The sequence below is a fragment of the Polistes dominula genome, unplaced genomic scaffold (assembly GCF_049000335.1).
Source record: "Polistes dominula isolate Pdom_NZ unplaced genomic scaffold, Pdom_raw_medaka contig_22, whole genome shotgun sequence".
Classification (NCBI taxonomy): domain Eukaryota; kingdom Metazoa; phylum Arthropoda; class Insecta; order Hymenoptera; family Vespidae; genus Polistes; species Polistes dominula.
The window spans coordinates 1,053,126-1,066,753 of NW_028300966.1; the positions used below are offsets into that span (position 1 = coordinate 1,053,126).

General features: G+C 28.3%; 4 protein-coding genes across 8 annotated transcripts; 3 read left to right on the top strand and 1 right to left on the bottom strand.

The window, feature by feature from the left end:
- Positions 1–389: 389 nt before the first annotated feature.
- LOC107069398 (uncharacterized) lies at positions 390–2,534 on the top strand. Of its 3 annotated transcripts, XM_089173052.1 has the most exons (6): positions 390–429; positions 718–815; positions 1,088–1,283; positions 1,390–1,594; positions 1,691–1,862; positions 1,963–2,534. In XM_089173052.1, exons 3-6 carry the CDS (start codon positions 1,119–1,121, stop codon positions 2,117–2,119), a joined length of 699 nt encoding a protein of 232 aa, XP_089029178.1. In that variant the 5' UTR covers positions 390–429; positions 718–815; positions 1,088–1,118; the 3' UTR covers positions 2,120–2,534. The 3 variants fall into 3 exon arrangements, with proteins under 3 accessions (XP_089029178.1, XP_089029177.1, XP_089029176.1); XM_089173051.1 differs by lacking the exon at positions 390–429 and having other exon boundaries at positions 801–942; XM_089173050.1 differs by lacking the exons at positions 390–429; positions 718–815 and having other exon boundaries at positions 1,077–1,283.
- A 255-nt stretch (positions 2,535–2,789) lies between these two features.
- Positions 2,790–6,575, top strand: LOC107069399 (uncharacterized). 2 transcript variants are annotated; one of them, XM_015326684.2, is made up of 5 exons: positions 2,790–3,091; positions 3,504–3,681; positions 3,779–4,086; positions 4,163–4,790; positions 5,631–6,575. In XM_015326684.2, exons 2-5 carry the CDS (start codon positions 3,522–3,524, stop codon positions 5,756–5,758), a joined length of 1,224 nt encoding a protein of 407 aa, XP_015182170.2. In that variant the 5' UTR covers positions 2,790–3,091; positions 3,504–3,521; the 3' UTR covers positions 5,759–6,575. The 2 variants fall into 2 exon arrangements, with proteins under 2 accessions (XP_015182170.2, XP_015182169.2); XM_015326683.2 differs by having other exon boundaries at positions 2,791–3,091; positions 3,501–3,681.
- Positions 6,576–7,386: 811 nt separating this feature from the next.
- Positions 7,387–10,903, bottom strand: LOC107069405 (ATP-binding cassette sub-family F member 3). 2 transcript variants are annotated; one of them, XM_015326701.2, is made up of 9 exons: positions 10,677–10,903; positions 10,476–10,581; positions 9,847–10,030; positions 9,421–9,761; positions 8,827–9,325; positions 8,526–8,749; positions 8,061–8,425; positions 7,737–7,957; positions 7,387–7,632 (listed from the first exon to the last, which is right to left on the bottom strand). In XM_015326701.2, the coding sequence occupies exons 1-9, from the start codon at positions 10,747–10,749 to the stop codon at positions 7,486–7,488; spliced, it is 2,160 nt and encodes a 719-aa protein (XP_015182187.2). In that variant the 5' UTR covers positions 10,750–10,903; the 3' UTR covers positions 7,387–7,485. The 2 variants fall into 2 exon arrangements, with proteins under 2 accessions (XP_015182187.2, XP_089029184.1); XM_089173058.1 differs by lacking the exon at positions 10,677–10,903 and having other exon boundaries at positions 10,481–10,581.
- A 180-nt stretch (positions 10,904–11,083) lies between these two features.
- Positions 11,084–13,018, top strand: LOC107069406 (uncharacterized). The gene is made up of 3 exons (XM_015326702.2): positions 11,084–11,338; positions 11,434–11,561; positions 11,811–13,018. The coding sequence occupies exons 2-3, from the start codon at positions 11,454–11,456 to the stop codon at positions 12,384–12,386; spliced, it is 684 nt and encodes a 227-aa protein (XP_015182188.1). The 5' UTR covers positions 11,084–11,338; positions 11,434–11,453; the 3' UTR covers positions 12,387–13,018.
- Positions 13,019–13,628: the final 610 nt, after the last annotated feature.

Below are 13,628 nucleotides of genomic sequence, written 5' to 3' on the forward strand. Positions count from 1 at the left end.
AACTATATCACATATAATAAGGTAATACTTATTTTTATTTATTATATCAGTATTATAATATAAATAATAATTATATACTTTTCATAGTATAAATATTAGAAGAGCTTTATGAGATACATCAAATACCAGGAAGATGTCTGTAATTTTGTTGCTACCGTTGAAAAGTTTCGATTTTAGATATTGTTTCAAGGTAAACAATTGTAAAGTGAGAAAGTGGATACACTTTGGAGTAATATAACGACAGTGAAAAGAAAACTAGCGTTTGGACATTTCATAGATTTTTATTATTATTATTATATATATATATATACATCTGTCTTTTCAGAATGGAATTCGTTCTGGACGTTGGTTAGGAAAATTTTCGAAAGTTACGCGAAAGGCACGGGCATGATGAGCCTGCTTAATTAGACAAATTGTCTTTGAGTACACGTAAGAAGACTATATTTTTATATTGTTTTGTTTTTTTCGTATACTTTTCTTCCTATCCAAGTGAAAACAATAGTATTGCTTTATCAAATTTGAATATACATTTATAAGAATAAGCGTATATTTATGTTAACTTTATAAAAACATAATTATAAGAAAGAGAAATGTATTTAAGAAACTTATAAAAATATATATATAATGATGTACGCGTAGACAATAATTCTTAATGATAAATAACACGACATAATAATTGCTAATGTACAGAGTAATTTGGTTTGTCATTCTTCCTAGGTTCGTTAATTCTATAAGAGAAAAAGGAATTTCCTGCTTGTCGTAGGGGTGGGCTAGACATTATACATATTCTGCCAGCTAAGGTAGAACCCGACTTTGTAAGAAACTGTCCATCAATGTCATCGTGTTTAATAAAAATAAGCTGATATATTTAAACTAAATTCAACTATTTATAATTTATCATATATATATAATTTCGTTTTTGTTTTGTTTTACTAATATAGTGTAAGTATTTACTTTCATTTGTAATATATGTATATTTATTAATGATGTGAAGTGAAGTGTGTTTGTCAAGTTAATCCAAATTGTTTTTGTTCATGAAAGTGAATGATAATATTATTTTTTACTAATTAATTAAAATGTTCATTAGGAATTATACGATATCAAAGATTTCTTCTGCAATGAATTTAACAATCGTACTCGTATTTTTTATCATACAATTAACAATGGCCGATTATATATCGGCTGGTTCCGGTAAAGGAAAGATTTCCAAAATGAAGAATCCATTTGTTGGTCATTCGAAACCTAAATTTATTTCGTTCGATGCTGAAGAAGCAAATATCGATGTAAGTTAGTTTAAAAAAATGAATTATTATTTTATATTTAATATATATATATAAAATATTATTAATTTATTAAATGATATTTGATTTATTTTTCAAATTTTCTTAGATCAGTTGGGACGTATCCATACCATTCATTTCTATTCCATTGCAAGAAAAAATGGATGAAGATAATAAAGAAAAATCACCAAAGTTATTCAATGTTAATACAAAAGCATTAACAATTGCTGGAATAATAACGGGAATTTCTTCTTTAGTTGTACCATTATTTTCAAAACCCGTGAGACCGCCATTGCAATCTCAATCGCATTATCGTTCGTTGATCAGATTTTTCTTATTTAATATTATAAAATACCAATGAGATAATAATAACAATAATAATCATATAAATATTTGTGAACATTTTTTAGGAACGGACGATGGAATGGAATGGTCAACGATGGGTAATACAATTAATGAAATGATTTTTTCCAATAATTATGTAGCACCTTGTATGCAACGCATTGTTTGTTCGATTGTATCAACTGCCAGTCGTACAGATAATCCTACGAGTACAGAAAAAATTATCGATGGATTGTCAAGGTATCATTTTTAAATTGAAATCATTTCTAAAAAAAGAAATATTCATATTTAGTATTAATCAATAATTTTTATTATTGTATGTTTTGATTGATCATCGTAGTCATAAATGGTTCCGAGATGCGACAAATGGAACACTTATCGAGGATGCCGTTTCGGTAGGTCGAGATGATAATCGTGATTGTACGCGTGTTTATAAAAATTGTTTGATAACGCCGAGACTTTTGAACAATTTAATGAGTCAATTCGGAATAATGTGATATGATTAAAATATAACAGAGAGAGAGAAAAAAAAAAAGACAAAAGAAATGCGATACCATTTGCATGTAATTAGAATTATCTATCTTCGGTGAAAATGTCATATTTTCAGATAAAAATTAGATACACAGTTGAAGAATATTTATCAATTAATAATATTTGAGGTGAGGCAAATTTCTTACCCATGTTTTTTTCTTTTTTATCTATTTTTGAATAAATGATAAAAACGTTAGATCGTAAGATTGTTATCGTTAAGATTTTACATTTAATTAGATCGATATTATTTAATCTATATTCGAATGTGTATAATGAAATTAATGTTACGCGTAGTATCTATTTTAAAAAAAAATAAAATGCTAATTATGTCATTATCATTAATAATAGATGAATAGACAACAAAAGAAAAACAAAAATTGATATTTAGTTGTAAAATGTTTACTAATATTTTTCTACCATTTCAATTTGCCACTCCCAGTGTAGAATAGTTTCAAGGCTTATCGCCATGATGCGACAGTTAATAAGTGCACGTGATTGGATACGATCGTATGAAAAGATCCAATCATCTTAAAGATGTATTATCGTTGTTTCGTTATTGGTTCATACATATATATATATATATATATATATAACTGATTCCAGTTGATTCATAAATTTATCGAAACCAATCGAAAGCTCTCACTATCGTCATTCGTATTTATCGAGATATTCGACATTCGGAAGTTGAACTTTTTCGTCCAGTATATAGAGTGTATCATACTGGATGAAAGATATTATTCTCCAAATGTCAATTTTTATACCTCCTTGTCATTTTAATAATAGTTGATGTTATTAACATCGACAATTTGACGAGTATAATTAATGTGTAATCTATGGAATATAACGTAGTAATACACGTTTAAAAGTGTACAGACGTTCTTATGGATTATCAAGAAGGCATGTTTGACATCACAGAAACGACTAGTGTTCCGTTTTAGGTAAATACATATCTACGAAAGAGTTAATTAACACTCATCCAACTTACACATATTTAGATTTAAACATTATTCTATTCAAATATGATTTTTCATTATATGAAGTGTTATCTTTAAAGAAGATAACAACTGTAACCTAATTTTCTAACTCTTTACCATATAATATAGTGACACCCGCGCCCATTATTAAATATATAATAACAGAATCATTGTTATGTTTATTATATTTTGTATTATCAAATAATTGGATATAATAACTATTGTCAATGTTAAATGTCAATATTAATTTATCTTCTTCTTCTTCTTCTTAATTTGTCAAAAATTGTATTATTATCATGATCATATTTGAAAGGAAAAATATAAGAAGAAAATTGTAATATAAAATGAATTTCTCTATTGTGTTGATGTATAGTAGAAAGAAATAAAAAAAAAAATGCCGACACCACCACCACCATTACCTCCTGCCCTTACTGCATCTGCACCTGCACCTGTGTCAGGAGAACAAAATAGGAGTTTATTACTACAGTCAATTAGAGAAGGAAAAGCTCTAAGGAAGACAGTTACGGTAGATAAAAGCGCACCTGCTATAAGTGGTACGCTTTAATTTGAAGATGCATTTTTTGTTGTTTTTTGATATTAATCTATCATTCAAATAAATCTAAATATATTACATATTGATTTAATTTGTAGGTAAAGTCAAGGGTGATTCGACTTCTACAACTTCTGGCAGTAGTGGTAACAATGGCCCTAATGCATTCAATAGTAGTATTGCTAATAATAACAATAGCGGACCAATAGGCCTAGGTGGATTATTTTCAAGTGGTATGCCAAAGTTAAAGCCAACGGGTCTTAGGGGAAACACTATTGAAAAGGATTCACATAATACCACTAATAACAGTAATTTTTCTAATACGACTGGTAGTTTGAATCAAAATGTTAAAAGAGGGCCTCCACCAGTTCCACCTCCAGCTACACAGAAACCACAAGTATTTCCTCAAGTATGATTATTAAACCTCTTATTATTTTGAATAAAGTGTAAATGTTTTCTGTGTTAATATTAATTATATTATACAGGTATCTGGCGGTTCAGATTCAATTAATTCTAATCCAGATGGACATAAAGGATTTGGCAAACCAACACTCGCACCTAAACCACCACCACCATCCACAGCTCCTCAGAAACCATCGCCACCTCCTAAGAAATTAAGTTTAACAAGTTCCGGGAGTGTCTCAAGAGCACAAAGTATGAGGTTACCCAGGTCTCCGCCTGTTCTTGCTCCAACACCGCCATCCCTTCATCAATCGCAGGATTGTTTAAATGAACCACAATCAAGACCCACGAATCGTGTTCTTAGACCACCTATTGCTAGACCTCCTTCTCCTCCAATATCCAAAGCAACATCATCAATGGTGATAACAAGAGCAGCACCGCCACCACCTTCCAGAGTAACAGTTACAGCGCCTTGTATTCCTCCACCACCTCCACCCCTTCCACATCGACCTCCGACTCACCAAAGATTGGCTGCACCTCCACCTCCACCACCAACACCTCCTACAAGGGGTTCATCAATGAGAAATGGACAAGCTACTAATTCTAATCTTGATTTGGAGATAAGATTTGCTGAAATGTTTCATTCTGTATCGAGTTTTCCACCACCAGAACCTTTTAGAGGATTTACAAAGATCTACAGCAGCAGAAATGGTGAGAATAATAGTAAAAATAAATTTACTACGCTCAAAAAATTAAATGTTAAACAACAAATATCTGATATGTTTGTTTGATGCTGCTCATTATGCAATATTTTCTGTTTTCATATTTATTCATATTGGGAATAATCTTTATAATTAATATATTTCATTAATAATTCTTTTTTTTTTTTTTTATATATACAATAACTATAAAGCATTTACTTATTTACATGTTTGTACATTTTTGAACTAATAATACATCGAGAAAGTGTGATTCATTCACTAATCAAGGACTATCTTGCATGCACTTGAGTTCATTGGGTTATAGTTGGATTTATTGATAACTGTGCCAACTATTTTTTAAAAATGAATGTTATGTTAGTACAATTATTAGTTTATTTAAAAAAAAAAAAAAAAAAGAAATATTACACAGGGCTGCTTTTATCGTCATTGATTTATTCAAAGCTTCGTCGTATCTTTATTCATACTGTTGTATTTTAAATGAAAATAAATTTCATTTATATATATTATATACATTATAATCAATCGAAGATCTTCGCAATTAACGCGTTAATAATCAATCATGTCATAGCATGACTAAAACATATAACTATTTATGTATAATATAATTTAATACAGATTTTGTGTAAATAGTTGCTACATAATTTCTCTATGTAAAATTGCATGCTGCATGTATATTATTATCTATGTATATATAACATTGGTATAGTTTTATATGAAAAAAAAAAAAAAAGTATATATATATATATGTACTAAATTAATATATATAATTATATATATAAAAGATATAATAAAAACAAATAATTATATAAATATATATAAAAAATTACAGCTGCAAAGCAACAGGCTCCGGCACCGCCTCAACAAACATCTAATCCAAATACAATACTTCCCTTAAGTGTATCGTCTAGTAACAGTGGCAATACAATGCAACAAACGTGGCATGTTAAAAACTTTTAGTTATCTCTAAGTTTTATCATTTTGTTTATAAAACAAAACAACAACAACAAAAAATGAAATGAAATGAAATGAAATGAAAAGAAAAGAAAAGGAAGAAAAGGTCAGCATTTAATATTGTCTTACACATCCAAGAAAATAGTAAATGTGTGTGAATACATAGAAAAATTGTGTTTGCAAAGAATCTAAGTTATTGTTATTGAAAGTGTATTTTGAAGGTCTATTTAGAGTTGTAATTATAATTAAATTTAACAGAGATGAAACAAAACTGAAGACTATAGTTGTAACATAATCATTGACACAAAAAAAAATATATATATATATATATATAATTTTATGCAAACATAAATACATATTACAATCATGTTCTGATATTTGAAATCACTTTATAAAAAAAAAAATTAAAAAGGTTTTTATGTAATATTTAAATATATATTACTGTGTCAGACTTTAAATTTTTCTATGGTTTCAATTTGATGATGAATGATTATAACATTATATGTGTCAGACGACATTTTGTTTATGACAAATTTATCAATGCACAAAAAAAAAATGATTTCATATTATAAATATGATTAATAAATAATAGGTATATATATATATATATATATATATTTAAGTTGAAACTAACATGAGATCATTAAACTTGTTAAAATAATGTTGGAAAAAAAAGAAAAACAAACACACAATTGCAACAATAAGTATTAATGCAAACCTAATAATTGTTAAGAAAAAAAAAAAAAGAAAAAAAAGTTCATATATACCTACGTATTATGTTGTAACATTATTTAAAAAAAAAAAAAAACAAAAAAATATAAAATGTTACATATTTTTATTTCTATCAACAGTTTCTCATAATCCATTATATCATATTGTATATACAATTTCATAGCAAACGATTTATGATATGTAAGTATAACCAGGCAGTAAACAATTAAACTGAGGACAAGTATCTTAGTTATATTCAAAAAAAAAAAAATAAATTAATATTTATATATACATATATACATATATATATATATATTGAGAAGTAAATGAAAATTATTTTTTTATCTCTAGATAAAAAAAAAACTTTTCTCTTAGAAAATTTCATTATAGAATATTATAAACAAAAAAAAAATGACTAGAATTTTATATGATATATAATAAAACTCATATAAAAAAAAAAAAATAGAAGTTCTCGATAGGAAAATTATAAAAAAAAAATATGCATTCGATTACGATTGTGTACATTCAGTATTTGAAAATAATTCGAATAATGTAAAATATATTTTGAAAGATTCAACACAAACATTGAAAAGTAAAGACTGTTATATTGTGTTGTGTTTATATATATATATATATAAATAATAATATATTTAATTTATTCAATTTTGTGTCATAGAATGTGAAAAATATCAAATATTCAATTCGTGATTTAAAAAAAAAAAAAAAAAACGAATCCTCCATGAATAAAAATGCAAATGAATTGGAAGTACTGAATTGTGGATTAAATCAAAATAAATTAAATTAAAACCAAGGTAGAGATGGATATGAGGAGGAGGAGGAGGAGGAGGAGGAGGAGGAGGAGGAGGAGGAGGAGGGAGGACGATATATATATATATATATATATATGAATTTAATTAACGCGATTATTTTCTAAAATTTTTCATAACATTGCATTATTTAATACAAGGTAGCATAAGGTAATTTGTAAGATCGAAAACATATAAACAAAATCAAATAAGTTTTTATACTTCAAGCTCTTTTTCAATAATCCTACGATATTCATCAAAACCTCCTTCAATGCACCGAACTGATCCTTCACCACAGACCCATAATTCTGTACAAACCATGCGTATTAGTCGTTCGTCGTGCGATACTAAAATTACTCCAGCCTAAAAAAAAAAAAAAAAAGGAATAATATAAATCGTATTGACGAATATTTTACCCATATAATAATAATAATAATAAATCATTGATAATCTTATCAAAATTTTACTTGACAAGTGTTGAGAGCTTTTCCTAATGCTTCTATTGATTCTATATCCAAATGATTAGTAGGTTCATCAAGAACTAAAAAGTTAGGCATTGCAGCGCACATTAAAGCAAAAGCTACCCTTGATTTTTGACCTCCTGATAAAGAATTGATCGTTTGCAATGCCAAATCACCGCTTATGCCAAAACTACCAAGCATACGTCTGTATTCTTCGATTGGTTTACCTAGAAAGAAATAATATCAAAAATCTAATTAATTGTGCGAGATTGAAATAGGATTATATATATATATATATATATATATATATACTGTATAATTGTCACATACCTGGGAAATGATTTTGCAATAATTCTACAGGACATACGCGCATATCTAATTGATCAACATGATGTTGACTAAAATATCCAAATTTCAAGTTACGATGTACGTGTACTGTGCCACGAGTTGGACTCAAAGCACCTGTTATTATTTTTAATAATGTAGTTTTACCAGCACCGTTTTCACCCACAATACAAATACGCGATTGTAAGCTTGCTGTAAGATTGACATCAGTGAAAACGTATGAATTATCTTTTCCACTCTCATAACGAAATGAAACTTCATTTAACTGTAGTATTGGAGGACTTAATGGTTCGACATCGGGGAATCGTAATGTTACTTCTCCTTCCTTTTCCATGGGTTTCAATTCTGGTCTATAAAATAGAAAGAAAAGAAAAAAAACAGAAATATATTTGTAAAATAGATATTATAATCATAAACTAAATGTTGTTATCATATTTAGAAGAATCTTACAATTTTTCCAACATTTTAATTTTACTCTGTACGCTAGAGGCACGGTTGGCATTGTAACGAAAGCGATCAATGAATTCTTGCACATGGGCTCTTTTAGCTTGTTGAGCTTCATATTCTCTTTGTTGATTTCGCTCACGTTCGCCTTTAGTTTTAGAAAATTGTTCATAATTACCGCGATATGCCTCTATCTTTTGACCTCGTAAATATAGGATATCTGTTGGTACCTATTATTATAGATAAAAACAATTAAGTAAATATATGATATAAGAAAAATAAATGACATCGTTAAAAATATACACACGGTATCCAAAAAGTTTCTGTCATGAGAAACAACAAGTAGAGTTGTTGGCCAAGATTGCAAATATTTTTCTAGCCAAAGTATAGCTTTAATATCAAGCATGTTCGTCGGTTCATCGAGTAATAAAAGATCTGGTCTAGAAAAGAGTGCTCTTGCAAGGGCAAGTCTCATCCTCCAACCACCGGAAAACGCTTTGGTAGGCCATGACTGTCGTTCGACGGAAAATCCAAGTCCAGATAATATTGCACTTGCTCTAGCCGGTGATTTATCAACTTCAGCCAATTGCATAGCTTCATATATTCGAGCTAATTCTTCTCCTAATAGATCACTCGCCTTACCACCATCTTTTTCTATCGCAGCTTGTAATTCTGCTTCTCGGCTTAACAAAGTGCTTCTTTCTTGATCACATTCTAACACTGATTCAAGAGCTGACGTTTCATCACCAGCTACTTCTTGCTCTACATGTAGAACTCGTACGTGAGATGGTATTCTAAGTTGTTTACTAATAAATGAAGAATCATTCATTTGAATTATTATACACATTCGTTTCATTATTTATAATACACATTAATAATATTATTAATTGTTTATTATTACCTTGAAATCATTCGAAGTAAAGTGGTTTTACCCAAACCATTTCTACCAATTAAACCATAGCGCCTACCAAATGCAAGAGTTAAATCAGCACCTTGTAATAATACTCTATCTCCATATGCAACATCAAAATTTTCTATTCTGATGTCTTGTGTTTTATTTACTCCACCTTTGGTTTCCATTCTACTATCTTTTTTACTAGTCATTTGACTAGCACTTGCAGATTCTGTAGCTTGACTTAAATTATTGTTACGTCCTGACAAACCCAATTCATTGATAACCCTTTTCTCTTGTTTCTGTTGTAACTTAGCTTCTGCCTTTTCTAATTTTTTAGCATCCACTTTCTATCGTAAAAAAAAAAAAATCATATATAATTATTATTGAAATGACAATTTGATTCTAATCAAAAATTGTTAAATAATGAATTACCGTGCCATCATCTCTTGTGGTTACCCATATACTTTTAATTTGTTCTACATGTGCTTCCAAAGTAGCAGCCATTGCTCCTAGATGTATGGGAGCATTTAATACTTTATTTGCACCATTTTTTCTTCTGTTAACTTGTCCTTGTGTATTACCTTTTAACATTTCTAGTAACTTCACACATATTTTTCTGTATAAAAAAGAAAAAAAGACAATACTTCATATTTCTTGTATGTTTGAAATTTTTTAAATGTATCATTCAAACGTGTGCACATATAAATATATATATATATATGAAATTTAATATTATTTTACTATATAAATCATTCCACATACCATTTGCATAAAAATGCAGTTTATTTTTAACACGTCATAAATTATCATATTTCCAAGAATCACAATTCAAACGAATTCTTAGACATCTATAATTAAAACTTACCTCATAATAATTAAAATTTTTTGATTAGGAAAATAAAATAAAAATAATTAAATAAATAAATAAATGTAACAATTTTCAAACAAAATAATAAAATAATTGAAATGTAACGTCTAAAATATTTCCATTAAAACATATTCAAATCTAATTCTATAAAAAAATGATTGAAATGGATTGTGTAAATACGAGTTTTACAGACCTAACCTCGTTTACTGGTTTATCATCTACTTCATGTAAAATTTCCCCAATAGCATCATAAATCTCATCACCGTTTTCAAACTCATCTTTGGAACTATCTAAAATACCTGTTTAAATAAAGTAAATAATAAATGACAATCATATCGTAAACTTTTGTAAAGGTACATTTTTGGTATTCTTAGGTTAATCAGTTGAAATGTACCTTTTACATATTGATACAAATGATCATCTATAGTTGGAAATTGAATACGAATATATTCACTATACGTTGTCATATTAGCCGATATATATTTGTAGGAATATTTAAATATAAATCTCCTACTAATAAATTAGAATAAACGCCTTGATTGACGGACTAAACGTTAAACGTTCCTTTGATCTTCATGAACACATGTTTACGCCATTTTGAATTTGAATACTGTCGTCGATAGATCGATTCGAGTTGGTTGACTTTTTGTTAGAAAAAAAAAAAAGTATTATTTTATCGCGTTAATTTAATTAAATGATTATTAGAAATAATTGAATGATATTAAATTGATATCAATGGAAAACATTGCCTTTATTAATAATCTTTTCTATAGGAATTCTATATATATTAAGCAGTAGTCGCCATCTTAAAACTAACAAAAGTCATTCCTCCTTGCTCGTATTGCGTATCTTTTTATTTGTTGACATTATCAATAATTAAACTTCCGCATTGAGAGGATCCTATTACTGAAGTAAACACAATTGAATAATTGTAGATAGTTGACAAAATATTCTTTATAAAATGTGTATTAAAAGACAACAAATTGTAAACGATGAAATTGACGATACGAGCAATGATATTAAAATTGTGGTGCATCAAATTCTTAGGGATTAAAGGTCAATACAGTTAGCAATATCTTTTTTCATTTTAAAAACATTATACTTATTTCTAACTGTATTTAAAGTGATTTCTTGAATAAACAATTATATAGTTGCATAAAATATTAAGAAAATGGCGACAGATGTCGAGGAATCAGATACGGATGATCATGAAAGACCAGTTCCGCCAAAACGTCAACGTACTAGATGCATTAAGGTCGATGAAAATTATTCCGATACGGTAATTATTAATGAAAACTTTACACAGATATTTATAAAATGTTGCTACAAGATTTAACGTATATGATACTTTAATTAATTTGCATATAAAACACACATACATATATATACATATATATAGATGTATAGATATATATATTGATACTCTTTGAATTCTAACTTCATTCATTCAAAATAATTTGTTGTTTTATCATACAATAAGTAATAAATAATATTCTTAATGAAACTTTCAAATAAATGTCATTGTCAGGATAATCATACAACATCAGACAACAGCGAACATACAATTCAAGATGCAGAAAATGTTGAGTTAGAGGATGTAAAAAGAAGAGAGAAATTAAGGCGATGGCAGGCCTGCCAAGTTGCGACAGGAGTTGTAGACAATACTATTAATAATATGTTAGAAGATCTTATACCAAACGAATCGTTTTCTGTGGAAGAGACAGAATTTCGTTTACTTAGGGAGAGTGACATGGAAAATACAGCTGTGATGATGGCCATTCGTAATCATGGTTTAGTTTCATCAAGAGAACTTTTCCCTACGCCCAATAATCGATGTAGAACCGCTTATTGGAGTAACGCACATGTATCGTATTGTTCATCAAGTAATATGCAAGATACAGGAGGTTTTTCTAATTCCATAGCTTCGTCATCGGCTAAATCCTTGGCAATATTTGATCCTATAGAAGTTCGACCATATATTGAGCCCAATTCGGATATTGATGAAATAGCAACTAATGATCAACAAGAAGATTTCCTAGAACGAGCTGTAGAAGAAGCTATCAAGAAAAAAGGCTTAAGTGCATTGAGTGTTGATTACGGATGAACTGTTTTTCTTTCCATTAATTGCTATACGAATGTATTAAAACACAAACATGGTATTATTATATATAAGACTATTATATACATTTATGGGTATATAATAGTGATCATTTTGTTCTCAATTTTTTAGAAACTTTCGTCGTAGTTTATTTTATTTAGTCAATATCAAAAGACTTTATAAACATAGACGACGTATATGAACCAAGCGTGTTCATAGAGATTAATATTTGCTGATGGATTTTAACATCAAAATGTGCTTGCCTTATGGTCAAAACATTCTTTTATTGTGATTGGTTATTTATGAATGAAAAAACAAATCATGAAAATAATAACGATTATGTTTCATTGATTATAAATTTATTTAATAATTATTATTTGTTCATTCATTCATACAAATGTGCTATTTATTATAAGTAAAAAAAAAAAAAACAACTGTTTTCGTAAAGAATGAAAAAGAATATACATACATATTATATATATATATATATATAGATACGTTAAGACTGTAGTATTAGACATTTCATTTTTTATCGAATTGTACATCCGCTTAATTTTAATTGACATCTTTTATTGACAAAATGTGATTTACATTGAAATTAAGAAGAAAACTGAATTATACCTTTACTCTGTATCGTACATATGTTTCTTTCTTTTTTTTTTTTCAAATGCGTGCCTCCTATTTTTTTTTTTTTTTACTTTAAATAAAACATCAAATTAAAAAGAAATATCATCTCATCGCTAAAAATAATAATTGAAAAAAAAAGAAAAAAAAAAACATTAAGTTTCTACATAGAGGAGAAGCAATAAAAAATATAGATAGAAGAAAGATTGAGAAAAACAAAAAAATGTAGATAATTTCAAGAATTATAAGAGATAGGATCAGTGACTCTAGTAGACTCTAGTAAATTTTTTCATAGATATTATAAAAGTTAAGAGAGGAAAGTATAGTTGTCCGAAATGCGAAAGACACACTGAGTATTAAAGGTAGTGAACAGCAAAGCTTTGTAGAGTGATAAGGGAAGAAGAGAGGAGAAGAGAGAGAGATTTTCTGAGGTGGTGGTCGCAAAAGAATATTAGAAAAGAGAGGGGTTTCAAGAACAACGGGAAGTGCAAGAAGCATGAGCACAGACAGAGCATAGTACATATTCGCGTGCTGCTGACTGTCGTGGCACGAGTACGAAGCATTAGGGAGTATAAAGGGGCGAAGGGAAAAGAAAGAACGTGCTCTTTCAAGGCGAAATGTAAG